The sequence below is a fragment of the Microtus pennsylvanicus genome, chromosome 7 (assembly GCF_037038515.1).
Source record: "Microtus pennsylvanicus isolate mMicPen1 chromosome 7, mMicPen1.hap1, whole genome shotgun sequence".
Lineage (NCBI taxonomy): Eukaryota > Metazoa > Chordata > Mammalia > Rodentia > Cricetidae > Microtus > Microtus pennsylvanicus.
In genome coordinates this window covers 121,766,596-121,793,892 of record NC_134585.1, presented here as the reverse complement: position 1 = coordinate 121,793,892, position 27,297 = coordinate 121,766,596, and the positions used below count along the sequence as shown (strand labels likewise).

General features: G+C 46.2%; 4 protein-coding genes across 11 annotated transcripts in view; 2 read left to right on the top strand and 2 right to left on the bottom strand.

The window, feature by feature from the left end:
- S100a14 (S100 calcium binding protein A14) overlaps positions 1 to 27,297 on the top strand; it is a 96,107-nt gene that overhangs the window by 65,257 nt on the left and 3,553 nt on the right. The gene's annotated exons all lie outside the window — the stretch shown is intronic.
- Chtop (chromatin target of PRMT1) lies at positions 2,001 to 12,675 on the bottom strand. Of its 6 annotated transcripts, XM_075978277.1 has the most exons (7): positions 12,376 to 12,672; positions 10,786 to 10,867; positions 9,366 to 9,519; positions 8,512 to 8,595; positions 6,021 to 6,210; positions 5,047 to 5,184; positions 2,001 to 3,146 (listed from the first exon to the last, which is right to left on the bottom strand). In XM_075978277.1, exons 2-7 carry the CDS (start codon positions 10,848 to 10,850, stop codon positions 2,941 to 2,943), a joined length of 837 nt encoding a protein of 278 aa, XP_075834392.1. In that variant the 5' UTR covers positions 10,851 to 10,867; positions 12,376 to 12,672; the 3' UTR covers positions 2,001 to 2,940. The 6 variants fall into 6 exon arrangements, with proteins under 6 accessions (XP_075834392.1, XP_075834397.1, XP_075834393.1 ...); XM_075978282.1 differs by lacking the exon at positions 5,047 to 5,184 and having other exon boundaries at positions 12,376 to 12,675; XM_075978278.1 differs by lacking the exon at positions 8,512 to 8,595 and having other exon boundaries at positions 12,376 to 12,670.
- Positions 14,227 to 18,408, bottom strand: S100a1 (S100 calcium binding protein A1). Its single transcript, XM_075978288.1, has 3 exons — positions 18,257 to 18,408; positions 16,030 to 16,183; positions 14,227 to 14,549 (listed from the first exon to the last, which is right to left on the bottom strand). Exons 2-3 carry the CDS (start codon positions 16,168 to 16,170, stop codon positions 14,406 to 14,408), a joined length of 285 nt encoding a protein of 94 aa, XP_075834403.1. The 5' UTR covers positions 16,171 to 16,183; positions 18,257 to 18,408; the 3' UTR covers positions 14,227 to 14,405.
- S100a13 (S100 calcium binding protein A13) lies at positions 14,551 to 26,858 on the top strand. Of its 3 annotated transcripts, none has more exons than XM_075978286.1 (3): positions 14,551 to 14,701; positions 19,880 to 20,072; positions 26,598 to 26,858. In XM_075978286.1, the coding sequence occupies exons 2-3, from the start codon at positions 19,920 to 19,922 to the stop codon at positions 26,739 to 26,741; spliced, it is 297 nt and encodes a 98-aa protein (XP_075834401.1). In that variant the 5' UTR covers positions 14,551 to 14,701; positions 19,880 to 19,919; the 3' UTR covers positions 26,742 to 26,858. The 3 variants fall into 3 exon arrangements, with proteins under 3 accessions (XP_075834401.1, XP_075834402.1, XP_075834400.1); XM_075978287.1 differs by lacking the exon at positions 14,551 to 14,701 and adding an exon at positions 16,616 to 16,639; XM_075978285.1 differs by lacking the exon at positions 14,551 to 14,701 and adding an exon at positions 18,544 to 19,068.

Here is a 27,297-nt window from a genome sequence, read left to right as displayed (position 1 = left end):
CTGGATGTGGATTCCTAGTTAATAGTGTTGGGCATGGGACGAGGTATGGGAGCAGAATCCAGAGTTCTCATGACAATGTTTGCAAAGGTTATCTGAGGCAATGAAAATGAGGCTTGAGCTGGGTAGTGGTGACACACACTTAGCTCTTGGGAGGCTCAGTTCAAGGCCAATCTGGCCTAGACAAGAGTTCCAGGGCAGCCAGGACTGTTATAGAGAAACCCTGTCTCGAAGAAAAAAAAGAAAATTTGACTCTTGGATAATGGGAAAGCTGGGGCTTCATTCAGCTGAGCAGGAAGAGGAGATAGAGGCCAAGTGTGGCCCTCTCCAGATCCCAGGCATTTTAGGGCCCTTGCCTCCTTAGCCCTGCCTCTTGTACTCTCAGAGCCAGTGTGACTGCTGCTTGGTTGCCAGAAAATAGGCATTAGTGCTAAAAGTCCCAAGACACCCAAGGATAGGAGGTACTTTAGGGCTCTTACCATAGTGACTGGGTAGCTAGGGTTTTGTCCCTGTTGCCCCATCTCTCACAGGACTGTGATATTTGAATGGGGGCAGTGCTTCAGCTGTTGTGGCTAACAACCATCTGTAACTCTAGTTCTGGGTGATTTGATAGCTTACTTCTGACCTTACGGTAACAGGCACACATGGTGGACACACAAAGACAAAACACACAAATCTCTCAGGCACACATATGGCTCCAAGATACTTAATGTATTTGCTCTAACTGCACGCTTACTGCCTCATCTTATAATTTTTGACACATAGCCCAGACTCGACCCAACTTGTATGTAAGCCTCTTGCCTCAGTTCCAGAGTGCTGGGATTACAAAGGATACTTTTGCCCTATCTTTAAGCTAACTTTCTTCAGCTTCAAATTTCAGTAAAGCTTCCACTGATCAAATCTTCCGCCTAGGCTCGCAGTGCACTTGTGACACAATGAGGCCTTGTTTGATTCTGGAAGGCAAGTCCTCAGTAGATGGCGGCTCAGGAGTCAGGCTCGCTCTGGCCAGGCTGGGGCATGACCATGAGGGCGGCAGAGGCAGAAACAAACCTTAGGAGAGACCTCCCCCGCAGCTGTATGCAGCAGGTGGGGCTGAAGGGCCTATGGCTGGCAGAGGAATTGAACCTCTTCATGAGGTAGGAGTGATAGGGGTAGAAAGGGGGCCTAGAGTCATTTTCCTTTGCTGAGATCTACCCCCAAGTACCAGCCTCCTACACACCAAAGTCCTTGCCTGGCCCCTCAGACTCTCCAGAGACCTCAAGCAAGCAAGGATTCAAGGTAGAGGAGTATGTTCAGTACGCCCTTCCTGGCTCTTAAAACATCTTTTTTCTCAAACAGAAAAAAGAAACAGTACCATGGGGGCTGGAGAGATGGCTCAACGGTTAAGAGAACTGAATGCTCTTCCAGAGGACCCGGGTTCAATTCCCAGCACCCACATGGCAGCTCACAACTGCCTGTAGCTTCAGCTCCCTGGAAGCTGACACCTTTACACCAATGCACATAAAATAAAGTTCAAATAAATTAAAAAAAAAAAAAAAAGAAACGGCCATGCACCAATACAGCAGTACTTTCTAGGTGGGTAATCCTTTCTAAAGGCTTAATCAAAAGAAAGCAAAAGTTTTACTACCCTCACCCTGGGTTATTTTTTGTTTTGTTTTTCAAGACCGGGTTTCTCTGTAGCTTTGGTGCCTGGCCTGGAACTCATTTTGTGGACCAGACTGGCTTCGAGCTCAGAGATCTGCCTGCCTCTGCCTCCTGAGAGCTGGGATTGATTAAAGCCATGCGCCACCACCGCCCCGCTTTCTTTGTGTAGCCCTGGCTGTACTGGAACTCACAGAAACCTGCCTGCCTCTCCTGAGATTAAAGGCATTGAACACCACTGAGGGTCCCACCCCCAGAATTTTAACACGAGAATTTTCAACTATAAAAGGTACATCAATACACCACAAAAATTGGTTATATGGCCATTTTAAGGAACTCAAAAAATAAACAGAAAGCTTGAGTTGAATTTGAGAGAACAATTTGTTATAATGAACCAGAAATACAAGATTCCACTGAAATTGAACAGCTGACAAAACATAGTTGAAATTAAACCTTCAAGAGGGTCAAATAAAGGCAGTTATGTGGATTAGACCAAGATTGGTTCTGGACATAGGTAACTGCATTTCAGTATTCCCAGCAGTTAGTTTGTAAACAGTCTCCCACCCTTGTATCTTCTGCCACATCAAATGGCTTCTATACTAAATGTGTACAGGTCTCTTGGACATGACACAAAGCCAAAAAAACTTAAAAATCTTATTTTAGGGTGGAAACTGTACATATCCACCTCAGCAAGTCAGCTGCCACGTATGCAATGTCAATGAGCAAACCCAGTGCTACCTCGTGTAAGCCTTTCCTGGCCCAGCAGCAGGAGCAGCATCTCCAAATGACCACTTCACCATCAACCTAGCAGACACACACCTTTATAGAGTTTTAGCTACGACCAGAAAGCTTTTAAGGAAGATGTAGAATTCTATCCCAGAGCCCACTGGCTCCTTCTGGGAACTTTTTCTGGGATTATAAAGATGAACAGAAGAAATATTAAAATGACAGCGTACATGGCAGGTGAAGCAGACTGGAAAAAAGTTCTACTCACAAAGCCAACGCATTCCTGTTGAAATAGAAGTCTGGGTGACTGGATAAACAACGAAACAAACTCAACCAAATCAAAGGAAAATAGGGTTTCATGTAACACAGTATCAAAAAGTAGACGGAACAGACTAAATGCCCCATCTGGTAGCAGGCAAGTCCACAACCTATTGTGATAGGTCCTTCCAGCATCAATCAGATTTCTTCTCATGTTTTCTCAAGGTATTTTTTTTTGTGTTTTTTTTTTTTTTTTGGTTTTTTTATATAGATGTGGTGACTTTAACAAGAGTCTAACAGTGGGTAGGCAGGCAGGCTTCAATCATTCGTTTCAGGATCTGTCTGTGCCATGTAGGCATCCAACTCCGCATCCAGGTGTCCTTTAGTTTTTGACATGTACGCATCCAGTTGGTTGTCCAGCTGCTCCTTGGTCAATACAGGGCGAGTGAGGGCACCTCTCCCTCGGCCACGGCCACGGCCTCGGCCTCCAAAGCCCCCTCTTCCCCGACCTATCATACCCCGACCTGGTCAAATTGAAAAAGAAAAAAAAAATAAAGAAGATAGTTACACACAGGTTTGATGGTTCCTAGAAAAAGTGCCCCGTTAAACTTTGGGGGCCTAGCTGAGATGAGCTCAGGGTAAAGAGGAGAAGTATGGAAAAACAAAAAACACACTGGGTAGAAAGCAATACATGGAAAGCACACACAATGAGTCCCTCTTATGTATTCATCTTTAAATGCTACTAAAAGAAAAAAAAAAATCTGCCCCTCCCACTCTGAGACAGGGTCTTGCCATGCAGACCAGCTAGCCTTATTTTAAACTTGCACTCCTGGGCAGGAGTGTAGCTCAGTCGGTAGGGTGCTTGTCTAGTATGGACGAAGCCCTGGGTTCAATCCTCAGCACCACATAACGAACACCTGTAATTCTAGCATATGGGAGGCAAAAGCAGGAGAATCATAAATTCAAGGCCAGTCAGGGCTACAGGAGACCCTGTCTCAAAAACAAGAGCCTCCCAGTTGCTGGGATTATAGGTGTGTATAATTAGCTGAAAAAAATTAAAACAACATTAGCAAAGATTCCTAAAACAAAGGAACCACCAAAAGTTTGGAACTTACTAAAAGTTCATAATTAAAATACATTAAATTAAAATATATAATCCTAGTTAGTTAGGAGGCAGTAAAAAGGGCACAGAGAATCCAGGGTATTCACAGTATTCTTCTGTATCACCTCATCTGTTATTCTAGAGAAAAAACTTAGCTGCTACTTCTCTGACTGGTCACCTTAGGACAACTATTATCTGAGAAATAATTTCAATTCAGTAACCCAATACTCAGCTTTCTCAAAATCGACTAGTCTTTCCTAACCTCTGAAATCTCTCTCAGAAACCATGTCAGGACAATCTGGAAATTGTCTTGGAAATTTGGAAATCCTGAAACCCATACAAGTTCATACTTCATTCAATAAGCCAAGTGACACAGAATGGCCGAGAAAGAAATACACCCTTGTTATCAAATGTTCTAAGTTATTCTTCAGCACCATCAATGTTGTGGATTATGAAGACCTATCCCACACTTTAGAAAGTACAAGAACAATCATCTATAGAGATTACTAGAGTAAGTTGTTCAATCCATCAACAGGTAGGTGTTGGGAGTTTCTTGTTAAACTCTTAAGCCAGAAAACCTCCCATGAAATTTGGTACTGACACCACCGTCATTAAACTCTTCTGATTTGGTCCATGAGATCACAAGACAAGAATCAAGGCACCAAGGTAAGATTACTAACAACAGCCAGCTGGCTAACTGGTAGAAACACATCTTTCAGCATCGATCAGGAAAACTGTGTTTAGTTCTTCATAAATCCTACATAAATCCTTGGTTTCAGTGCCAACAACAGGTGCCAGGTCTCATCCCATTACCACACAGCACTGTTGGACTGGATCTGGAGTCACATGCAGACTAAGCATAGAGCTACATCCTTCACCTCCCTCTTACTTTGTTTCTAGGGGTGTAAGATTGAACCCAGCCAGTAAGTGTTCACTGTGCTTCACCTCAGTTCCACTTCAACTATCTCCATTAAACTGGCTTTGGCCTATAGAATGGTTGTGTAATGGTGGTGGTGGTGGCAACAACAGGTAGATACAGAAAAAGGAAAAATTCCAAGCCAGTCACTGCATCATTTTAATAAACAATTTAAATTTCTAAAAACCTGGAGAATGCTAAAATGTGGCTCTGGAAAATGTACCTGTTAATCCTAACAGACCTTTGCATTATCAGCATGTTAATTTAGAAAACAAGCCAGTTTTAAAACAACAAACAAGACAAACAAACAAGCCTGCCTGACTTGAAGCTGTGCAGAAAGGTGGCTCTGAGTTTTGAAGGGAGGAAAATAAGGGGAGCTACTCTCTGAAGTTGGTAGCTGACTAACCTCTACCACCGATTCCGCCTCGACCCATAGCTCCACGCCCTAGGCCCCCTCTCCCAGGACCTCCACGACCTCGAACACCACCTCTTCTTAAGCCCATTCGGGGAGCTACGGCTCGTCCACCTCGGAGCAGGTTTTGACCTTGGAGAGGAGGCATACAATGTATATGCAGGTAAATCCAAGAGAGACAAAGTAGATTCTAACCAAAGGAAGGCGGTGAGGGTTAAATAGTAATAATTAGTTAATGTTTAGTCTGGGTGGGGCAAACTGCACAGTGTGTGTGAGCAGATTAAGCAGTTTATTCAATTTAGTAATTCTGATCATAGCCATCTTTGGGGGAAAAAAAGCTGGGACTTAAGTTTATGAATTTAAGAAGCTAACAATCAGATGCCTGGCATTATGGTAGATTTAAAAATAAACGTTAATTCCTGTTTTCAATATATTCTTGAGGGGTAAGAACTTTACAAAGGGAACAGGGTAACATGTCCCAAGAGAATGATACAGATAGGTAGACACTATGGATCAAACTGTCCCCTCTCTTCCAGATTAATAGTTTTTCGCTTCAGGAAGGCAGTCAGTTAGTCATGACACAGGTCAAAAGACCCATACTTTTTTTCTTGGTATTGAGGATATTCAACCCAGGGCCTCGCACATGCTAACCACACATTTCTTAAGACTTATTTCCAGAACTTGAATGTGCTTTGATTCAAGCAGCAGCAGGTGTTTTCAAATGGAATGGAGATGACATGAATTACCTGTTGCTATGCAGGTCATAGCCTCTCACCATTGCACATTATCAGAAAAGGAATGATATCGATAAAACACATGCAGCATACTAAAAATGTGATTTCAAAAGTTATTAATTAGATTAATACAAATTTAGGATTAAAGATGCTAAACAAATATGACCATAAGCAGCTCAAGAGAAAGGGGAAGAGGATAGAATCCAACCACTATCAGCTACACACAACACTGACCTCGGAGAGACATCCCGCCCCTAAGCAGAGTTCTGGTGGCACGTCCCCCACGTAGTCCTCCTCCTCGGGGCAAGCCTCTTTGGATTATGGGTAGGCCTCTTCCTCCAATTGCTCCCCTGGCCAGGGCACCTATGGGTCGGCCTAAACGTGCCTGGATGTTACTCTTACCCAGGCGCTGCTTTAAGCTCTTCTGGAAAAAAAGGTGTTAGAGGATTGAGATCAAAAAAAGCAATTCAGTGGGATTAGGCAGTTTAGTGAGGCACCTGGTGTGGAGGGTATAAGCCTGTTGTGGGTAACATAGAATCCCAAACAAAAAAGACCTATTTACCTCTAAATATGGATAAAGCAGAATTCTGATCCAGAAAAAAAGCTCTAGAAGTTCTAGCATGGCGTACAACACTGGCACCAGCGCAGACCACCTTACTAAAATGACTACTCAAGTCACACAGCAGTAGCTGCAAACCTGATGCTTCTTAGCCACAGGCTGACAATCGCGTGTCTTCATCCATACCTGCCCAAGAACTACACTGTTTGGAAAGGCTTACTCACACACCACTGGAAGTGCATCACATTCTGGTAAACTTAAATTACAAGTTCACTTGAATTCTTGAGACTTAAGGACAAGATTGGCTTCTCAGTCAAAGAGGCCAGTGTGTTCCAGTTTTCCTTTGAGTATCTATCGCCAGACGATCCTTTTTATTTTATTTTTTTACCTTAAGATGCAAATAAACAAACAAACAAAATCAACAATCCTCTCCTTTCATTTCTTAAAAATCTGTAAATTCCACATTTCCCATTGCCAACAGTTTTCTTAAGCCAGAAGAATGGCCTTGAACACACAATCCAAATGTATCTTCAAAGAGAGTCAGTTAAATTCATGTTAAAACAAGTAATCTATTAACCACAAAGGACCACACAGAGAATAAGTACATACTAGATATATTAATTTTCAATAATTAGTTTCTCCAAAGGCTCTGAAGATCACATCTCAGATAGATTTCTTCAAAGGAAAAGGAGACAATACAGCTTCTAATATAACCAAGACTAGCATTCTGGTCTTCCATAAAGCCAGTCAATATTAATGAAAATGGTCTTCTTGCACACAATCCACTTCTGTCACACACTAATGGCACAGACAAATACAAATGCCTGTGCATATACACTTTCCCTCAATTAAGAGCTCTGCAAAAGATGCTGAAACATTAGCTTTCAGACACAAAATCTTAAAATGCTTCCAATTAGAGGAGAAAGGCTCTTATCATTAGGCACTTAGCACAGGCAGGCGAAAGCGACCTCAAGGGCCTGTCTTGTTACTCCCCCAATTACCACAGTAATTATTTTTTGTGGTGCGTGGGCATGAAATTCATATACTTTACCACTGAATTGTACCTCCAGACACTAGCACACAGCTATGAAGTCACAACTGCATTCTCATGTTCAATTACTGAGTATACTCGTTCTCCTGAACAGTAGAGCGGGGAGTCCGTCTCCATCCTTAGTCTCTACCCATCCTGGACACTCATAGAATACTCATAGCACTACTCCGTTTTTACTCCAGAGCTGTGCTGCATAATAAAGTAGCTACTAACCACACATACACATATATACATATATATATACTTAAAATTAAAAAAGGGGCTGGAGAGATGGCTCAGTGGTTAAGAGCACTGGATGCTCTTCCAGAGGTTCTGAGTTCAATTCCCAGCAACCACATGGTGGCTCACAACCATCTGTAATGAGATATGGCACCCTCTTCTGGCACGCAGGTATACATGGAGGCAGAATGTTGTATACATAATAAATAAATCTTTAAAAAAAAATTAAAAAAACAATTTAGTGTTTGATCTGGGTGTGGTGGGTGGCATACACCTTTAATCCCAGTATTCTGGAGGTACAAGTAGTTACATTTCTGTGAGTCTGAGACCACCCTGGTCTACATATAGAGTTCAGGCTAGTAGCAGCTACATATTGAGACACTAGCCTCAAAAGCACACCAAACAATAACAAAAACCAAAAACTAAACAAAATTTGGGTTGGCCTTGAACTCATAATGCCTCTAAATTCTGAGATAACCACTGTATACCCTTCATCTGGCCTTAACATAAGTAAAAGAAAAAAAGCCCCTCCATCGCACGAGCCACACTGCAAGTTCTTTACAGGACATAAGGCTACTGAACAGATTCAGAGCGTCCCACCAATGCTGATGCTCATGTTTGCTGCTGCTGCTTTAGAGATTAGCCTGTTGAAAGGACCTGGCACAGCGTTATCAGAGATGTCATAAATTTTATTTACTCTTGGAAAATGGTGGGCCTATGGCTTATTGCTCTCCTGAGTCACGGATGAACCTAACCACTCCAAGGCGGAAAGGTAGACAAAGCAGAAAGCCTTGCTTATTTTCAGTCAGTGAGCCCAAAGGTTCAGAGTGAGGGGTGGGTGCTATAAGTGCTGATTCTATGCACAGCCATGCAGTGCTACCAGTTAAAGTCCTTACAGTTGCATGGCACCGCCCTCTGGACGCCCAGCCACAGCTTGGACATATCCTTCCACAGCCACTCTCCGGACTTGCATATAAAGTCTACGAATAATAAAGAGCAGGATTTATTTCAGGCCTGAACAGGATTACCTCGTACTGGAAATGTGAAAGAGAACTAACATTTGATCATCCTGTATGCTTGTTCTACTGTGATGTAAAAACACTGAAAACCTTAGACCCAGGCCATTCAGACTCTGCACTAGGAAAACTAAGATTATTCTAGCTTGGAAATCATTTTATATATAGCTAAGCAACTAGAAGTTATTCTCCTGTTTTTTGGGAAGTGGTGAGAACTGAATCAGGGGGACCTTGTGCTTTCTAGGAAAGTGCTCTACCAATGAACAACACTCCCAGACTAAACAAAAGTTCTTTGTAGAAAAAGATTTAAAAAAATTCTATTTCAAGAGCAAGGATCAGAAAACAATCAATTAATTCTCACTGATAAACCTACAGAGGTGTCAAACTCCCGAAGGGAAAAAAGTACTAAAAAGTTACTTAAGCCGGGTGGTGGTGGCACAGACCTTTAATCCCAGCACTTAGGAAGCAGAGGCAGATGCATCTCTGAGTTCAAGCCCAGCCTGATCTACAGAGTGAATACCAGACAGCCAGGGATACACTGAGAAACGCTGTCCCGAAAAGAAAAGACAACAAAACCAAAAAAAGTTACTTAATTGGTACCTGCCCAAACTGGAATTCTTTGAGCATTTGTTCAGAGAAGTTTCAGCTTTTGCCTGAGCCATCTTCTAATCATCCATTATATCCTGACAGCCTTGGTAGACTGCCTGACAGACTGCCAAAACACATTCTCTCACCTGCTTAAGTTTTAATGCTGCCTGGACAGAGGGTCTATTCTCCATCTGCTGGGCCAGTCTTCTGTTTCTGGCACTGGCTAGCTGCTGCTGCTGCTGCATCGAAGCCCGAATATTCACTGGCATCGGCTGTTTGTTCTTCAGCATATTAGTAAAGCTTCAAGGTCGAACAAAATGGGTGTTTAAATAAAAGCTTTATTATAAAACACTTATTGGCATTTTCATGGCTTGCTAGACCAGGAGCTCCAGATCCCACGAACTTTAAAGTGGCACATTTGGATCAAGGTGGATGTGGGTTAAAGACTCCTCTGTTTCCACAAACTTGCAAGAACCAGAAATTCAGAATGCAGTCAAGTGCAGCACAATTAAAAGTGATAACAAGGGCTCAGATAACAGCTCTTAGAGAAGTGGAAAGTATGAAAAACACGCATTAAGCAAGTATGATGACAAGAGACAGAGATGCAGTTACAAAGACAAACAAAATGCCTACACCTTTGGAGAGGGAAGGGTTCATTCTAAGGACAAACAGGAGGAAAAACCAGAACACCTTTAAAGTCCACTGAAATAGTACAGACAAATTATGTAAATTTATTATATTCTAACATGTTACTTAGTAACACACGAACAGAGGTAATTAACGTATCACATCTTAAAATATGAGCAGACAAGTACATTTGCTTTAGAAGCAAAACCAGACATTAAATGCCTTGGAACTTCTAGCAACAACATGATAAAATGGTGAACGACACCAAATAAATGAAACTCTCAGAAACAAAAACTGCCTTTAAATAAATTAATTTTTCTCAGTCTTCAAATAATCACTTTTTCTAACTCAGTACTTCTGAGAAATTTAAATTAATGCAACCACTTAAGAGCCTATGAGGACATTCTATCATTTCTGTTAAGTTTTATGGAAGAAAACACACGGCTGTCAAAAGAATTCAAAACAAAACAAACTAAAAAGCAGAATGGAAAGAAAGTGAAATGGAGCAAAGCAAGTGCCTCTTACAAGGCCCAAGAATGACATTCAGGGGCCTTTGGACATAGTTACGGCTTGCTACCTGCCTCTTACAGGCCAGACACAACATTGCTGGTCTTGGACTAGGCAGCAAGCCTACTGCAGCCAGGATACACCGTATCATCATGCTGCACCACCTGTATCAATGTTTAAAAAAAGAAGAATGTGAGGAGTCCTTCAAAAAATATATCCCACCAGGTAAATAGTTCAGACAGCTTATCTACTGATAAGGGGTTTTGAAACAACCGCCCAATTTGTTTTGTGTACCACATTAGATGCAATTAAGAACAGAAGTCTGAAGCCTTCTGTTATTTAGCTTACAACTGGTTTTTGTTATTGGACCCCAGGGCCAACTTAAGTACTGTTTCCTTAGGAAGGAGCTGAAGTTGCTGTTGGCTGCCTCACCGCTCGTTTAGAGACATCTTGGTGGTGCTTTTTAGCACGACTTTCGGCGCCGACTGAGCAGCCATCTTCAAATCCCGAGAATCTACAAAGGACAATATGCATAATGAATAAATTAAATCAGAATAATCAAGATCTTGTTTTCTTTATTTCTTTTTGGCCTTTTTTTTGAGACGGGGCTCCTTTGTGTAGCCTTGGCCTTCCTGGAACTCGACCAGTAGACCAGCTACTTCTGCACCCAAGTGATTAAAAGGCCTGAGCCCAGCTGATTACAGTCTCCTGAAGAACAAGGCATAAACCACTGAAAGGCTGGCCTATATTACAAACTCTTGAAGAGCATATTAAAATTCATTTTAAGAACTTAAGTTTACATTACAAGTCTGTCAATTTATTAAAATGTCAAAGCCCCAGTATGGACAATGTCTGCCAAAGCCTCCAAAATGGCAGAATCAGATGTAGCCAAGGCCTAGGAGCTTGGCTTTCACTCTTCTTTTCATCCTAGACTGATTTAGCCAAGGAATATTAAAGAAAAAGACCCCACACCAACCTTAATTTACTTTAATGCCTGGATTTGGACCAATTAAACTACAATCTGGCCACGAGGGCTGGGGAACAGCAACTGGGGTTGGGGGGAGAGCTACCTAGGTGCATCTTAGGTGTCTATAGAAAACTGAAAGACATGGATCAGGAAGCGTGCAGGAGCCGGGAATTTAACACAGCTCAGCGGTGCAGGGATTGTCTAGCACTAATGAAGCCCTAAGTTCAATTCCCATCTGAGACAGGGGAAGGGTGAGGTCATTGTGGATTACACTTGACACTGAGGCACGAACTCTTTCTCACATAAACAAATCAAAAGGAACAAATGCCTGATTTCAAAACCGATTTTCAACTCCGAATGCAAGTGGAGTTCTGGTAAGATACGGCAGGGTAAAGTCAGAAAAGGTTTACTTCGGGTATTCAACCTGAGAGCTCTCTGAAAAGCACGCCACAAAATCTAACCGTAGCCAGACCTGATGGCCAAGCTCAGGGCTAGCCTGAGTTACTTGAGAGGTCCTGCCTCAAACTAAAGGTTTTTTAAAATAAGTAAAAATAAGAGGTTGGGGACGTTAACTCGGAGCGCTTGTCTAGCCAAAGCAGGGTTTGGGGTCCCATTTCGGTGCCGCAAAACCAAACACCTAGAGCGGCCGCTAAATCCCGTAGTCCTTACATTTAACCTTCCATCCCATTCTCAAAGCCTCTCAAGGCGCCACTGGTTAGTTGCTTATTTCCGTTGTTACCCCTACCCACCACCACCACCACCACTCGGGGGGGGGGGGCTGGGGCTCCGGCGTGGCGCTCGTCTAGATAAGCAAGGCTCGGGACCGAAAAGCCAGAACCAAACCACCGGAACCATACAGGACCAGCGGGGCCAGCACCGCCGACGCCGCCGGCCCGCTCGCCCGCCCGCTGCGGTTCCGGCTCAGCCCCCGCCTCCCGGCTCCGCCCCCTCCCCGGCCTGCGCGCCCCGCGGCTCGGTCCACACCTGCCGCCCGCGCCGCCCGGCCCGCTGCCCGCGCCGCCCCGCCCTGCCTCAGCTTCCCCGCAGAAACTCACCGAAGGAGACGGACGCCAGCGCTCCTCCCGGGGCTGCCACCACGGCTGCGGCGGGCGGGCCGAGGGCCGGCCGAAGCTGAGCTGATGGGGCCCGCTCGGGTCAACTAGCTGGGCGGTTGGGTTAGATGCTTAAACGGTATGACGCGAGGCTCACTCCTTGCGGCTGGGTACCTAGTCGGCCGCTCCTCCCGCTCGTCAGGCCTGCCCTTTCCTTCCCTTCGTTTGTGCCACCAAGGCCGGCGCCGCCAACTCCCGCTTGGTGCCCAAAACAAAATGGCTGCCAGGCATTAGTGCAGCGTGACTGGCTAAAATGGCGTCGACGCACTTGCGTCATTGCGCGCGCAAGCTGGGGCGTGGTAGGTGCTTTGGCCGGCGCAGGAATCGCAGGCGAATCCCCAGGGACCTCGGCGAAGGTTCCTGCAGTTAGGTGTGGTGCTCCGCCCGTTGGGCAGTGGTCGGTGGCCTTAATCGCTAGGGTACCTAATAAATTACCTTCTGGACGAGTTTACGCCCCACTTTGAGGGGGTTTCTGATTTCAAAGAGCAGTTTAGGTTTGACTGGAAGCAATGTTTGTATTGTTATCCCCAATCCCTAAACTCTAAAAGTCTTTATTAGAACCTCAGAGCCTGGGTGATTTGCTCTGGCCCTCTACTCATCCCTATTTGTGGTGTGTGGTTTTGGTTCTTTGAAACAGGGTTTGTCCATGCTATCTTTGAACTCACAAAGATCTGCCTGCCTCAGGTTCCCAAGTGCTGGGATTAAAGGGTGTGCCATCATGCCAGGCAATATGTTTTGTTTTTATTGTTGCTTTTTTGTTTTTGTTTTTAGAGACAGTGTGTAGCCTTGGCGCTCCTGGAACTAGCTATGTAGATCAGGCTGACATCGAACTGAACTCAAAGATCCTCCTGCCTCTGCCTTCCTAGGGCTGGGATTATTGGCGTGGACAACCAGCTCTTCCGTGTCCTTTTATATGGGCTGCCATTAGAAGCTGTGGCTAGTTTTCAGGTGGGTCTTCTCATCTTGAATTATCCAATAAAGCATATCATCTGTCTCAGGTGTGCCTAGCCCTGTTTTAGTTTTATTCCAGAAGTATTTAGTTTTAGTTGATTCCAGAAGTAGTCAGGTTGACAACTAGGATTAGCCCATTATACAGGATGTCTTACTGTGGAGCCCTGGCTGGCCTTGAACTCTCAGAGATCCTCTTGCTTCTGCCTCAGAGGGCTGGGATTAAAGGTGTACTTCACCATGCCCTAATTCAAGCCACCCCCACCCCCAATCCACGAACCCATTGAGCTAACCCCCCCCCCACTCAGTCCCTGTGTTCAGAACTGTAAATGGCTGTAAAGGCTGACTGATGTATTTCCCTTTTTCCTTTCTTTCTTTTGTTTTGTTTCCTTTGCCTCCACCACTGTCCCAGGGTTTCTCTGTGTATCCCTGGCTGTCCTGAAGCTCATTCTATAGACCAAGTTGGCCTAGAATTTACAGAGCTCTGCCTACCTCTGCCTCCTGAGTGCTAGGATTAAAAGTGTGCCACCACTGCCCTGAATTTTCTTCAGTTTTTTGATGGCTTGTGTGTTTTTGTTTTTGGAGCTAGGCTCTGGCTATGTAGTACGGGCTGGCTTGGAACTCAGAATCTTCCTGCCTCATCCTCCAAGTGCTGGGATTGCCAGTTACTTATATAATTTCTTGAGAAGCCATTGGCACTTCAATTTCAGCTAAAAGTTTGGACCCCTACATTTTTGGGTCTTGAGTGTTCCTTAAATAAGATAAACTCTCCAAGATAAGGAGTTGGGAGTGAGCCCTCATACTTGACACATATCCAGACCAGAGGAGACAGACATTGACAGCTGGTAAGGGAAACCTATTTATTAAAGTGAGCGGCAGACCTGGACCACTACTCTTGTGCCCTTGGTGAGAGACTGGGTAAGGATAGAGACATGGGGAGGGACAGGTGGGGTGAGGAGAAATGGGCTAAAGGAGAAAACCTGACAAGGTGGAGAGGAAGGGCACTCCTCACTGGGGCCATGTGCTCAACTGTTCTCCCAGAAGAAGTTGTTACAAGCCACTGTGAGAGCAGCTACCAGCACGACATACTCCTGGAAGTCCACCTCCCCGTCTCCGTTTTCATCCAGTTCCTTCATTACCTTGTCCACAGCATCTGCATCCTTCTGGACCTGTGGAAGGAGAAGATGGAAATTTATACCACTAAGTTAGAGCCTGCACAGTGGTTGAGAGGCAGAAATGAGCAAGTGAGACTACTATGTATGGGAGTCTTCTGCAGCACTACAGACTGGTGCGCTCCTCTTGCCTGCAGAAACTAGCAGAGGTAATATTAACACCAGTTGCCTTACATGATGGTCTACAATGTGACAAGTGCTACCCTAGACCTTACAGAGTTTTAACAAAAGATACACAAAATAATTTAGGGCTTGGTGGCAGATGGCTTTAATCCCAGCTCAGTGGGGAAAGAAACAGGTGATCTATTGAAGTTCAGGGCCAGTTGGGGCTACACAGTGAATCCCTGTCCCAAAACAAAACAAAAGAACCAAAACCTCTGGTTTTTGCCACTTGACCCAAGCTGGCTGGCACCTGAGGTCTTCCTGGGTCTGCCTTGTTAGTGTCAGTATTGCAGATATGTGCCACCAAGCCTGGCTTTAACACTAATGCAAATAATGTGGAGACATTTTCACTGCTTCCATTATAGAGAAGAAACAAATTGACAGCCTGGGTATAAACAAAAGTTATACAGTAACAAAATAGCAGGGCCGCAGCTTCATGAAGCCTAGAAGTCTGTCTCTACCTCTCTGCATCCTCCAATCAAAGGAAGCTACTGAGCCTACTTCCCACCCTTCCTCCCATGCTTCTTTTCCCACGGACACCTCCTACAAAGTCTTAATTTACCCACAGTCTTCCCGTGGAAACCTGTGCCTCACATGCCACCTCAGTAGAGAAGCCATGCGCTTCAGAGAACTAACCTCCACAGTTCTGAGGTTCTTTTTTTTTTTTTTTAAAGGAACTTACTCTTTTTTTTTTTAAAGTATTTATTTATTGTGTATATAATATTCTGTCTGTGTGTATGCTTGAAGGTCAGAAAGGGGCACCAGACCTCATTACAGATGGTTGTGAGCCACCATGTGGTTGCTGGGAATTGAACTCAGGACCTTTGGAAGAGCAGGCAATGCTCTTAACCACTGAGCCACCTCTCCAGCCCCAGTTCTATGGTTCTGTATTTCTTTCAGTTCATGGTTTTACTTTTTGTTTTACTTATTATTATTTTTTTTTTGAGACAGGGTTCCTCTGTGTAGCCTTGGCTGTCCTAGAATTTACTCTGTAAACCAGACTGGCTTCAGACTCACAGAGATCCTCCTGCCTCTGCCTCTTGAGTTCTGGGATTAAAGGCGCGCTCCACCACGGCTTGGCCATGACTCCATTCTACGCTGTGGGTAGTGTTCTGGATAAATCTGCACTGCCTAGTATTGACAGGTGGTCAGTAAACTAGGGTGTTTTGACTTTACCAGGGAGGAGTGAAGGGAGCCTGGAAAAACCTAGTAAAGAATGGAAGAGGAAGCTGGTTGGGCTGAGCTTGGCAAGAGGCAGGGATATAGCAGGGTCACCCATCCCTTCCTCCACCCTGTACCTCAACCCTCTGCTCACATCCAGAAAGCCGGAGAGTTCAGTTTGTAGCAGGTCTTTCAACTCCTTCTTGCTCAGCTTGTATTTGTCCCCCTCCTTGCCCGAATGGGCATGGAACACGTTGATGAGGGTCTCCATGGCAGTCTCCAGCTCAGAGCCCATTTCAGCAGCACACCTACCCAACCCCACAATGACGGAAGTGAATTGTAAACCAGGTTTGGGATATCTGGGGTCTGGGTAAGGGGGATCCTCAGGCTTGACCCTGGTTTCACAGCTCACATAGCTACAGGATGGGTCCCTTCTCCCTTGCACTTTTTCATTGAGATTTGGCAATGTGGGAGAGACCTAGCACACGTAAATCAGCCTAGCTCTGGTCTCTCCAGAGGGAGTCAGGGATGGGCATGGAGATGGAGCAATAGAAAGTGGCGGTCTTGAGCATGCAACAGACTTCTGCAGTAGCTGGCTCCTGGCTGCCGAGGCAGAGACCGGGTGGGGCAGGCATGGGTGGACACAGGACCGGGCAGCCTTCTAGCTCTATTTTTACCTTCCAGGCCTGTCATAGGCAAGCTTTACTGTTATTGTAAGTGAGCTGAGGTTGCTGCCCATCTCAGGAAGAAATCTGCTATCTTTGGTGAGCTGATTCAGGGGTGTGGGGGTGTGGCAGTCAAGGTGGGAGATTTAAGAGTTGTTGGCACTGTTTGCCAGCTTCCTGTCAGCAGTCTGCCTCTTCCTCTTTAGGCACCGATGATTAAACCCAGGTCAATTGGTTATGTCTCCATCTTCTTGTACTTGGGATTTATTTATTTATTTATTTATAGCAGGGTTATATCCTATAGCCTAGGCTATCCTGGAACTAGCTCTGGCTGGCCCTCAACTTGTGGGCAGTCCTGTCTCCATGTGCTGGGATTACTGGTGTGAGCTGCCATGCCTGGCTTCCTTCTCTCCTCAGTATGTCATTTTGTCTTCTCTGGGGCATGCTTCCCATGCCTCGTGTTCTGCTTATCTCCTCTGCAAAACCACCCCTTTCCGTCAGGTAGGCAGAAGGAAGGGAGAGGGAAATGTCTTGAGGTTTTTCTTTGGAGACAGCTTCTAAGGAGGGAGCTAACCTGAAGGCGGTGTCTCTGGTGCTGTCCGTGCCTGCCTCAGGCTGGCTCTCTTTCTGTGGCTACTGTGGGAGCAGGATAGGGCTGGTTTGTGTGGAGATAAAGGACAGGGCACAGGACGTCACTTGAGCTCCAGGGGCTGGGCGAGAGCAGGAGAATAGAGCAGGAGAATGGACCGCTAAGCTAGGGGCCTCAGTCCCTTGGCTCTGGGAGGGTCATGCTTCCCACAGCCTCGGGGGTAGCTCAGATGTCTCAGATCAGGTGTCCTCATCCTTCCTCACCACTGTGTAGACTGGACAATAGGTCCCGATTAGATGACATCCCAGCTCTTCAATGGAGCCCTTGTGACTGTCACCTGAATCCAGTCACAAGAAGCAGTTGTCACAGAGACGGAGAGATAGAACCCAAGCCTGGCTGATGAAAGGGATAAGGGGGTGCTCAAGGGAGGAATTTGGGTGGCTCAGTTACCATCCTCATCTGTGGGGGGAATCTGGAGGTTTGCCTGGGGCCCTCCAGCAGATTGGAATTTTATGAAGGGAGGACCTAGGGGTGGAAATAAAGAGGAAAAAATGTGGGGAGAGAGAAGTGGGGTTCAAGGTTGAAAATATAGGAATAAGGAGGAGGTTTTGTGAAGGCAGAGATGGGACAGGGCACAGTGCCACAGACCCCCTTTTCATGATGTCCCATGGCCTATGCCCTGCTGCTCCCAGACTTCCCTGGAATCCTGTTCTTGACAAGGCTGGTTAGGGATGCCAGAGACTGAGGCTGGCCAGGGGGCAGGAACAGCCTTTCTTATTCTTACCCTAAAGGAGCAGGGCTGCCTCTCCTCTCTCTCCACATCTAGACTGTGGTGTCTGGCAAGAAGCACAGGGTCCTGTATAGGAAGGTCTGGTGGCCTGGGAGTTGGGTGGCGTCTTCATTCACAAGCTCTTAGTCCTCTGACCTTCACTCACCTCCTCTCCCCACTTTCCAAACCTTATCTCTCCTAGATCCCAAACGCCTTTCCCTTGACTCTCCCAGACCCTTGCCAGACCCTCGCGGCAGCGTTGTATCCTTTTCTAGGACTCTTGGGGGTCTTTCTGAGGCCCCCTTTTCTCCAGACTGGCTAAGCCAGGGACATATCCTAGTCAGGGTAGTGTACTCACGGTTGACTGGGCCTGAGGTGGCAGCAAGTTCTCGACAGACAGGCAGGCTGCAAATGTGGCACCTGGAGCGGTGAGGGGAAACCTGTCTTTTGCTGTCTTTCCCTGCCGACCCTCCTCCCCGCCGGCTCCACCCCTTCACAAACGACACCGTCAAGGGCCAGGGGCCAGGAGTGGACAGAGGCGCCCTCTGTCTCCCGGGCGGCAACTGGCTGCCCTATGTTTTTCTTGGTTGCACCCCCTCCCCGAGCCCAACAGGAAGGAGGTGGAAGAGAAGCCCTGGGAAGTGTGCAGTGGTGCGGGCTGAGCAGGGAAAGGGGAAAATTCTGCCCAGGGTTGCTTAGTCTATGCGCCTCCGCGAGGGACTTCTGTCTCGGAGCTCAGCGAAGAATTTCAGTTGGGATTTCATTATGGGGGCCTCAGCCTGGGGCTTTCCGAGTGTCCTTGGACTGTAGGGTCTTTTGCAGGGTCTCTGGTTTCTGAGACCGGGCTTTCCAGTACTGAATTCCCCAACTGTTTTTATTTTAATTATTCTAAACAACAACAGTAGCAGCCCTTCTGACAAGATTCCTGATTAGCCACCGTAATGGGGTGTGATGGGACCCTCTGATCCCTCCTCACCAGGCTGTGTCCTGGTCGCGTGGCGCAGTGTTGGGACGGCTAGTGACAGCAGGGGCGGTCCCCTCTTTTCCGAATCAGCGGAGGCGGAAACTTGACACTTCGGACTTGGGAGTGGCTCTCTTCTTCCCTAGTGCTTAAAAACTTCAGCCTCGAGGCTCCAGCTCAGCTCGCCGCATCCCACCTCCCTTCCCCGGGTGAGTTACTCTGCCTGACTCTGCAGAGAGCCTGGAGGAGACCTTCTTTTCTTTATCAGTTTTCAGGTTCCTCCTTCCAAGTGGATTCATTCAGGCAGAGATTCAGGAAGTGACTTTCGGAAAGCAGGCAAAGGTCCTGTGGGTGGGTGAACAGAAATGAGGGGCATCAGCAGAGGAATGAATTTCTTCCCTTCCTGGAGCCCCAGGGACACTGGGTGTCCATGCCAAATAGTTTGTGAGCTATGGGTCTGAGGAGTTTGAAGAGTCCCTTTCTGGACCTTGTCAACCATGGGCAGGAGTGGGGAAGGCCGGTGGGGTCTGGGGCTGAGCACCCTCTGACCGCCTTAGACAAGGTGGGTGTGGAGCAGATAAGATAGGTCTGGCCCGATTGAACCAGACCTGACCTCAGCTGGGCCTTTGCCAACCCTAGGCTGCTCTACTAGGAGCAGCAGCTAGTCTGTGGGAGGGTGGAGACTCAACAAAAATAAGCATTGGAGACAAACAGCTTCCTGACCCTAAGACAGGGAATGACAACAAGAAAGGGCCATTAGAGCAGAGAGACCCTATACCTGGTGTTACCACACTCAGAAGACTCCAAAGATAGAGAGACCACTATAGAGGTGTCCCTAAGACAGACACTTGAGAAGGACACACAGACGGGAGAGTCAGAGAAAAATAACTTCTGGAAGTGAATGCAAACTAAATACCGCTGCCTGTTCTGGACCCTTCATCTTTCCACGCTGACCCGCCCAGGCAGTCACCCCACCCGTTCTTGGATCCCTAACTCTCTTGGTCTCTTTCTTCCCATCAGGTTGGTTTGTGAGGACGTCAGCTCCTGCTTTGCAGTACTCATGGCAGCAGAGCCACTGAGTGAACTGGAGGCGGCCATCGAGACTGTGGTCACCACTTTCTTCACCTTTGCAGGGCGGGAAGGACGGAAAGGCAGCCTGAGCCTCAATGAGTTTAAGGAACTGGTCACCCAGCAGTTGCCTCATTTGCTAAAGGTTGGTAGAGGTCTCTGGGACTGAGCTTTCTGTGTATGCCAGGTGATGACCCTGAATAGATAGGGTGACGGAAAAGATTGTGAGTGCTGTGTGTGTAGGTGGTTCTGTGCTTCCCTGCTGTGTGCGCGCGTGTGCGTGTGTGCGCCTGTGTGTGTGCACGCACGCATGTGAACTCCATGAGCAAAGATGCTATGATGTATAAATGGGAATGTGTTCTTGTTGGGGTCTGTCCTCCTGTTGGACAATGCCCTTGAGTGCTTGAGTCTGCCTGTGTCTCTCTAGTCTCATTTTCTCAACACATTGCTGAACCCAGAGGTGGATTCTCAGAGATTTACAGTAAGAACTAGAAGAAGGCTTAAAAAAAATCAAACTGCACCCAGACATGGTGCCGCCTGCCTGTGTGTCTGTAAGCCCAGCACTCAGGAGGCTGAAACCAGGTTAGGGAGACCCGTTCTCAACAAACAAGACATAACGCCATAGGGAGCTATGCTCTCAGTGTACCCGGGTCTATGAGGAGCTTCTTTGATTACTTCAGCAGCCTATGAGGGTTTCCTCAGTTAGGCTCATTCTACAGAAGTGACTGGGGCTTCTGATTTGTCGACTCTGAGTTTGTTTGCTATTCTAGTCTGTTAACAGTTTATTTTAATCCTTTATGAAAATCCACAGGCACATAAAAGTATATGGAGATAGCTGTGGTCCCAGCACTCGGGAGACGGAAGCAGGCAGAATCTTTGACTTTGAGGTGAGCCTGGTCTACAGAGCAAGTTCCAGGACAGCCAGGGCTACACAGAGAAACCCTGTCTTAAAACACAACAACGAAAAAGAGTATGTGAATATGGAGTTTTTTGTTTTTGTTTTTTTGAGACAGGGTCTGAAAACCTGGAACTTGCTATGTAGTCTGGGCTGGCCTAGCCTGCCTCAGCTTCTCCAGGTCTGGGATTGTGATTATACTGCCATGCCGAGCTTTTGAACTCTTTTCTTAAAGATGGTTTCATGTAGTAGCTAAGGGTGGCCTCAACCCTTGATTCTCCCGCCTCTACTTCACAAGTGCTGAGATTACAGGTGTGTTCCACCAGTCCCAACATGAATATGGATTCATATTTTTTCCATTTTTATTTTACATGTATGGGTGTTTTGCCTGCAGTTATATCTGTGTGCAACATTTGTGTTCTTGGTGCCTATAGAAACCAGCAGACGGTATCATCAGGTCATCTGAAACTGGAGTCACAGGTGGTTGTGAACTGCCATGTGGGTGCTGGGAACTGAAACAGAGAGCTACTGAGCACACATTGTTAATCCCAGCCCTCAGAAGCAGGCAGACTCTGTATTCCAGTCCAGTCTAGGCCATAGCACAAGTTACAGGACAGCCAGGGCTACACGGGGAAACCGGAACCAAAACAAAGCAAAATCAGTTCATTACATTTCTCTCTTCTAAAGATCTGCGGTGCACCACAGTGTTCCACTCAACAGTCCTTACTCCAGCAGCCATTTCAGTATTCGGTTCAAATGTCTGTGTGTCATGAGCCAGAAAACGTGCTGACCCTCCAGGGGCTTTCAAAACCTCCTCCGCCTCCGTTTGTCTGATCACCCTCTGTTATTCCACTTCTTGCTTTTGTGTTCATTCATTTTTTTTTTTTTCAGTTTTTCGAGACAGGGTTTCTCTGTGGTTTTGGAGCCTGTCCTGGAACTAGCTCTTGTAGACCAGGCTGGTCTCGAACTCACAGAGATCCGCCTGCTTCTGTCTCCCAAGTGCTGGGATTAAAGGCGTGCGCCACTACCGCCCGGCCTTTTGTGTTCATTCTTAAACAGATTTTGTATGCACACGTAGTGCACCTCTCCTGGTGCCTGCAGGGTCAGAAAAGGGCGACAGATCCCTGGGGACTGGGATCACAGTGAATGGTAGGGTTAAAGGAATATACCACCATTTGAAGCCACATATTTTGCTTTTTGTTTTTTCCTTTTTATTATTTACTTACTTATTTTGTTTTTTTGAGACAGGGTTTCTTTGTATAGCCCTGGCTGTCCTAGAGTTCACTTTGTAGACCAGGCTGGCCTCAAACTCACAGAGATCCGCCCTGTCTCTGCCTCCCAAGTTCTGGGATCAAAGTCACGCACTACTGCCCAGCCTCTTCCTTCTCCTCCTCTTCTTCTTCTTGGTTAATTTGTGTGTGTGTGTTTTTAAAGATTTATTATTCTTTTAATTTTATGTATAGGATTGCCTATATGTATGTATGTGCAACATGTGTGTGCCTTGTGCCCAAGGAGGCCAGAGGAGGGCTTTGGACCCCTGGAACTGGAGTTACAGATGCCTGTAAACTGCCACGCAGGTGCTGGGAACAAAAACCCATGTTCTTTACAAGGGCAGCAAGTGCTCTTAACTGGTGAGCCATCTCTCCAGCTCTCCTTTTTGTGTTTTTGGGACAGGGTTAAAAAAAAATTGTCTAGTTCAAGGTAACCTTGAAGTCCTTTGAAGCTCTCTTGTTTTGGCCTGGGCAGTGTCAGGTAGGATACATTCGTGAGTGTCTTGACTTCATCAGGACCTGCAGTCTCTTGACTGCTCCATTTTCATTTCCTCCCATCCACTCAGCTCCTCGTGGCTCTTCTCGATTGGTTCATGTTCTATAATAACATGACATCATTCCAATCATGCTTGTGAGCCCCTTGATCCTGTCCCTATTTTGTCAGTCAGGACCCCCACAGGCCTCCATTTCTGCCTCAATCCTCCCCCGTGTCTGCACTTGGAGAGCTGACTCTACCTAGGGGAGCACACACAGCCAGGTCGGCTTGTTTCGCCGGAGTTGTAACTCCAAACTCCAAAGTGCCCTTGGCCATAATGAGCAATTCTGCATCCCCTGTGGATGGTCAGGCCAGAACTTTTCCTTCCTCGGAGTCCAGTTCCTCTTTCCACATTCTCGCTGCCACCAAGAAATCGACTCGCTTTGAAAATAAACAACCAAGAAGGTTTTATGTGCTTCGCCCATCCCCAGATCTTCTACTGGGTCAGCGTATACTGTGCCTTCCTTGCGGTGCTCACAAATGAGCTGTCCGTGAGGCTAAGGTCAGCTCTCTGCTGGTGTCCTGGATCCCATCCCCCCTCTTACCTACTTAGAACGCTCGTTCCTGCAGCGATTCCTGTCTCCCCTGCACTGTCAGTTTCCTTCCTCTGGGTCATCTGTATTAGTACAGTGTGCTGGAATTCATGACAGAACCAGCTAAGAACTCCATTACTTGGCCCTTTCTCCTCTTTTTACCTCCCAACTCAAAATGCTTTTATATGTTAAGAGCCAGCATCCTCTTAGATCCATAACAGACTCAACACCAAGCGCTGGCGGTGAAATCTTCTTGGTAGTTTTAACATTTTTGAGGAAAGTGTGCTTAGTCTGCCCACCATAGCCCGTCATAGAGCCATTGTCCTGGGGCACACGGAGAATCCTTGCTTTTCTGTACTGTGTCACTTTGTGGGGTGTAGTGAGTCTTTTTCTGTCCTGCCAGCCAGCTCCCAAATGATTACATGGAGTCTTATTAATTATAAAAACTTGGCCATTAGCTTAGGCTGGTCCCACTAGCTCTTTTTCTTCTTTCTTCTTCTTCTTTTAAAGATTTATTTATTTATTATGTATATAGTGTTCTGTCTGTCTGTATGCTTGCTGGCCAGAAGAGGGCACCTGATCTCATTACAGATGGCTATGAGCCACCATGTGGTTGCTGGGAATTGAACTCAGGACCTTTGGAAGAGCAGGCAGTGCTCTTGACCGCTGAGCCATCTTTCCAGCCCCCCAACTAGCTCTTATAACTTAAATTAACTCATTTATTTTAATGAACCTTTTGACACTACCTCTCTTCCATCTTTCACTCTCTCTGTTTGGCTTCCCTATGGCCAATTCTGGTCAGCTAGTCACTGGCTCCACCCCCTATTCCAAGGTATAACTTTATTAAGCAATCTGGGGGGTGTCAGAGGGCGGTCAAGACTGGGTTCATGCTTGCCATATTTCTTGTGAAAGTCAGGCAGGTCTTAGAGACTTCAAGATGTTCTTGGGAGTGCTATCAGCACAGAAAGCTTCTGCTTCTGTATTTTTAATACTTACTGCCTTTATTTGATGTGTGTGGGTGCTTTGCCAGCATGCATGTCTGTGCCCCGTGTGTACAGTCTTGGTGGGGGCTGGAAGAGGGCATCAGATCCCCTGGAACTAGAGTTATAGACTGTTGTTAGCATCATATGGGTGCTAGGTACTGAACTCTGACCCTTAGAAAGAACAGCCAGTGCTCTTAACCACTGAGACATCTCTCCAGCCCTCTGGTCTTATAACTAAAAGCTATTAAAATTATTTTTGAAACATGGGCTTAATATGTAGCCCAGGCTCGCCTCAAACTTGCTATGTAGCTATGAACGATCTTGAATTTCTGATTTTCCTGCTTCCACCTTCCAAATGCTAAAATTACAAGCCACTATGCCAAGTTTACCTATTAGTAATAGTTTTTGTGTGTATGGCACTAGAGATTGAAAGCCAGGGCCTCTTGCATGTTAGGTAAACTCCCAAGAACTGAGATGTCTCTTTAGCTCCCTCCCCTTTTGTTTTGGAAACACACACTCATTAAATAGCCCTTGAGCTGAGGATCCTGCAGCCTCATCTCCAGGCAGCTGTGGTTACTGTCTAGCACCAACAGGCCTGCATCATTTGCATCATTTCTATTTTATTTTTTGTGGTGGGGGCAGGCGCAGGCAGGGGAGAAAGACACAGAGCAGTAGCTAAAAATGGAGCCCTGATTTAGAAAATCTGGGTTTGTGCTGGATCGTTGGCTTAATGGTTAAGAGCACTGACTTCCCATCCAGAGGACCAGGTTTCTGTTCCACTGCCAGCATGGTGGCTCATCACTGTTCACTCTCCAGTTCTGGGGGTCCACACCCTCTTTCAACCTCAGCAGGCTCCAGGCACACACATGGTACAAAGCATGCATACATTTAAGATAAAATAAAAAAGAAAAAGCAACCTGGACTCAAATACAATTTCTAGCTGTTCATCTGTGCTTGGTGCCAGTACCTGGCCTCTCTGGGGTTTAGGTTTCTTTCTTTCTTTCTTTCTTTTTTTCTTTCTTTCTTTTTGTTTTTTTGAGACAGGGTTTACTCTGTAGCTTTGGAGCCTGTCCTAGAACTAGCTCTTGAAGACCAGGCTGGCTTCGAACTCACAGAGATCTGCGTACCTCTGCCTCTCGAGTGTTGGGATTAAAAGTATAATGTTGAACAAGGCAGACAAGGTCCTTGTGCCACAGAAGCTGTCATTCTAGTGGATCACGAGGATCAAATGAAATAAAAGATAGTATAATATCACAATGCCTGGAGTCCAGGACCTAAGGGATGGCCCTGCCACCTTCCCTTCCACTGGTAGTAGAAGCGCTGTGCAATGAATGAGTGAGCTTACGACTCTGCTAAAAAACAAAACAAATCAAAACACTCCCAAAACCAAACAAAACTAAAGGCCTCTATGAATTTGCTACGTGTCATCTAGAGATTTGTTTGGCAGATCTTTGTCAAGATGTTGACCCAAATGTTGAGCATGGGCGCTGGAGAGATGCTCTTGCAAAGGACCTAGATTCAGTTCCCAGCACCCAAATAGTAGCTCAAATTCATCTGTAACTTCTCTTCAGATAGCATCCTTGGGTGGTTTGAAAGAAAATGGCCCCCAAAGGGAGTGGCACTATTTGGCTTTGTTGGAGGAAATATGTCATGTGGAGGTGGGCTTTGAGGATTCATGTATGCTCAAGCCATGCCCAGTGAGACTGTCTGCTTCCTGTTGCCTTTTGATCAAGATGTAGCCAGTACCATGTTTGCCTGCATGACACCATGCTCCTTGCCATGATGATAATAGACTGAACCTCTGAACTGTAAGCTGCCACCTCAATTAAATGTTTTCCTTTATAAGAGTTACCGTGGTCATGGTGCCTCTTCATGGTAATTGAAACCTAACTAAGACAATTCTTTTCTGACCTCTGTGGGCACCAGGCATATATGTGGTATACATGCATGCATATCACATGTTGGCAAAATGCTCACACATATCCCCAAAACCTCAGTCTTGAGAATCAAGCTCTATGTGAGACATCTTTCCATTAGACATCCGTGAGTTATTCAGCAGTGACATTTATGATTGTAATTGTTTATCTGGCAACAAATCCTTTTATCATGAAGTCAGGCTTACAGAAGTCATTGCTCTTATAGCCCTGAGATGTTTTGTCAAGAGCACCCTAGTAAACCAGATAACCCAGCATTTTTGCTACTCCTCTGACCTGGCAGGTGATGACAAAATTGAGGAGATATTAGGATGATGCAGATGAGCAGGAGTGGATTGTGGAGGACGAGGGTAGTTTATGATCAGCTGCACTGTCTGCCTGTGTCCCTCGCTATGGGACCTCTGGCAGTGCAGTCCTGGGTCCGTAGCCTCAGCCTTGTGCCGGTGGTGGTGCTGTTTGAGGGAAGCGCCTGATGGTACTTCTCTCTTCCTGTTAGTTTCTAACCCTTTTACATCTTAGGACGTGGGCTCTCTGGATGAGAAGATGAAGAGCTTGGATGTGAACCAGGACTCGGAGCTAAAGTTCAATGAGTACTGGAGACTGATTGGGGAACTGGCAAAGGAAATCAGGAAGGAGAAAGCCCTGGAGATCCGGAAGAAATAAAGCCTGCTTGTCAGAAGAAGTAAAGCCTGCTTGTTGGGATGGGGTCCCAGCAGGGCCTGCTGGGCAGGGCCGGGCAGAATGTCACTCCCCCTAATAAAGCTTCCTTCTTGAAACACAGATGCATGTTCTTATACTCTACCCAGATTCCTTTTCTGGACACCAGGAAGCGGGAAAGCTCTGTCTTTACCTGAGGTGAAAACATGAAAATCAAAGACACTTTGAAGGCAAGGAATATCCCACATATCCTCTCATATCCCACAGCATCTAGCATCCTGCCGACTGTGTGATGGTTTTCACCCCTTTGGGGTTAAGGACAGAACTTAGGTCCTTGAGCATGTGTGGCGTAGGCCTTGTATTAAGTAGGTGCTCAATAAATACAGAGAGCTGGGTGGTGGTGGCACACATCTTTAATCCCAGCACTTGGGAGGCAGAGGCAGGCGGATCTCTGTGAGTTCGAGACCAGCCTGGTCTACAAGAGCTAGTTCCAGGACAGGCTCCAAAACCACAGAGAAACCCTGTCTCGAAAAACCAAAACCAAAACGAAAAAAAAAATAAA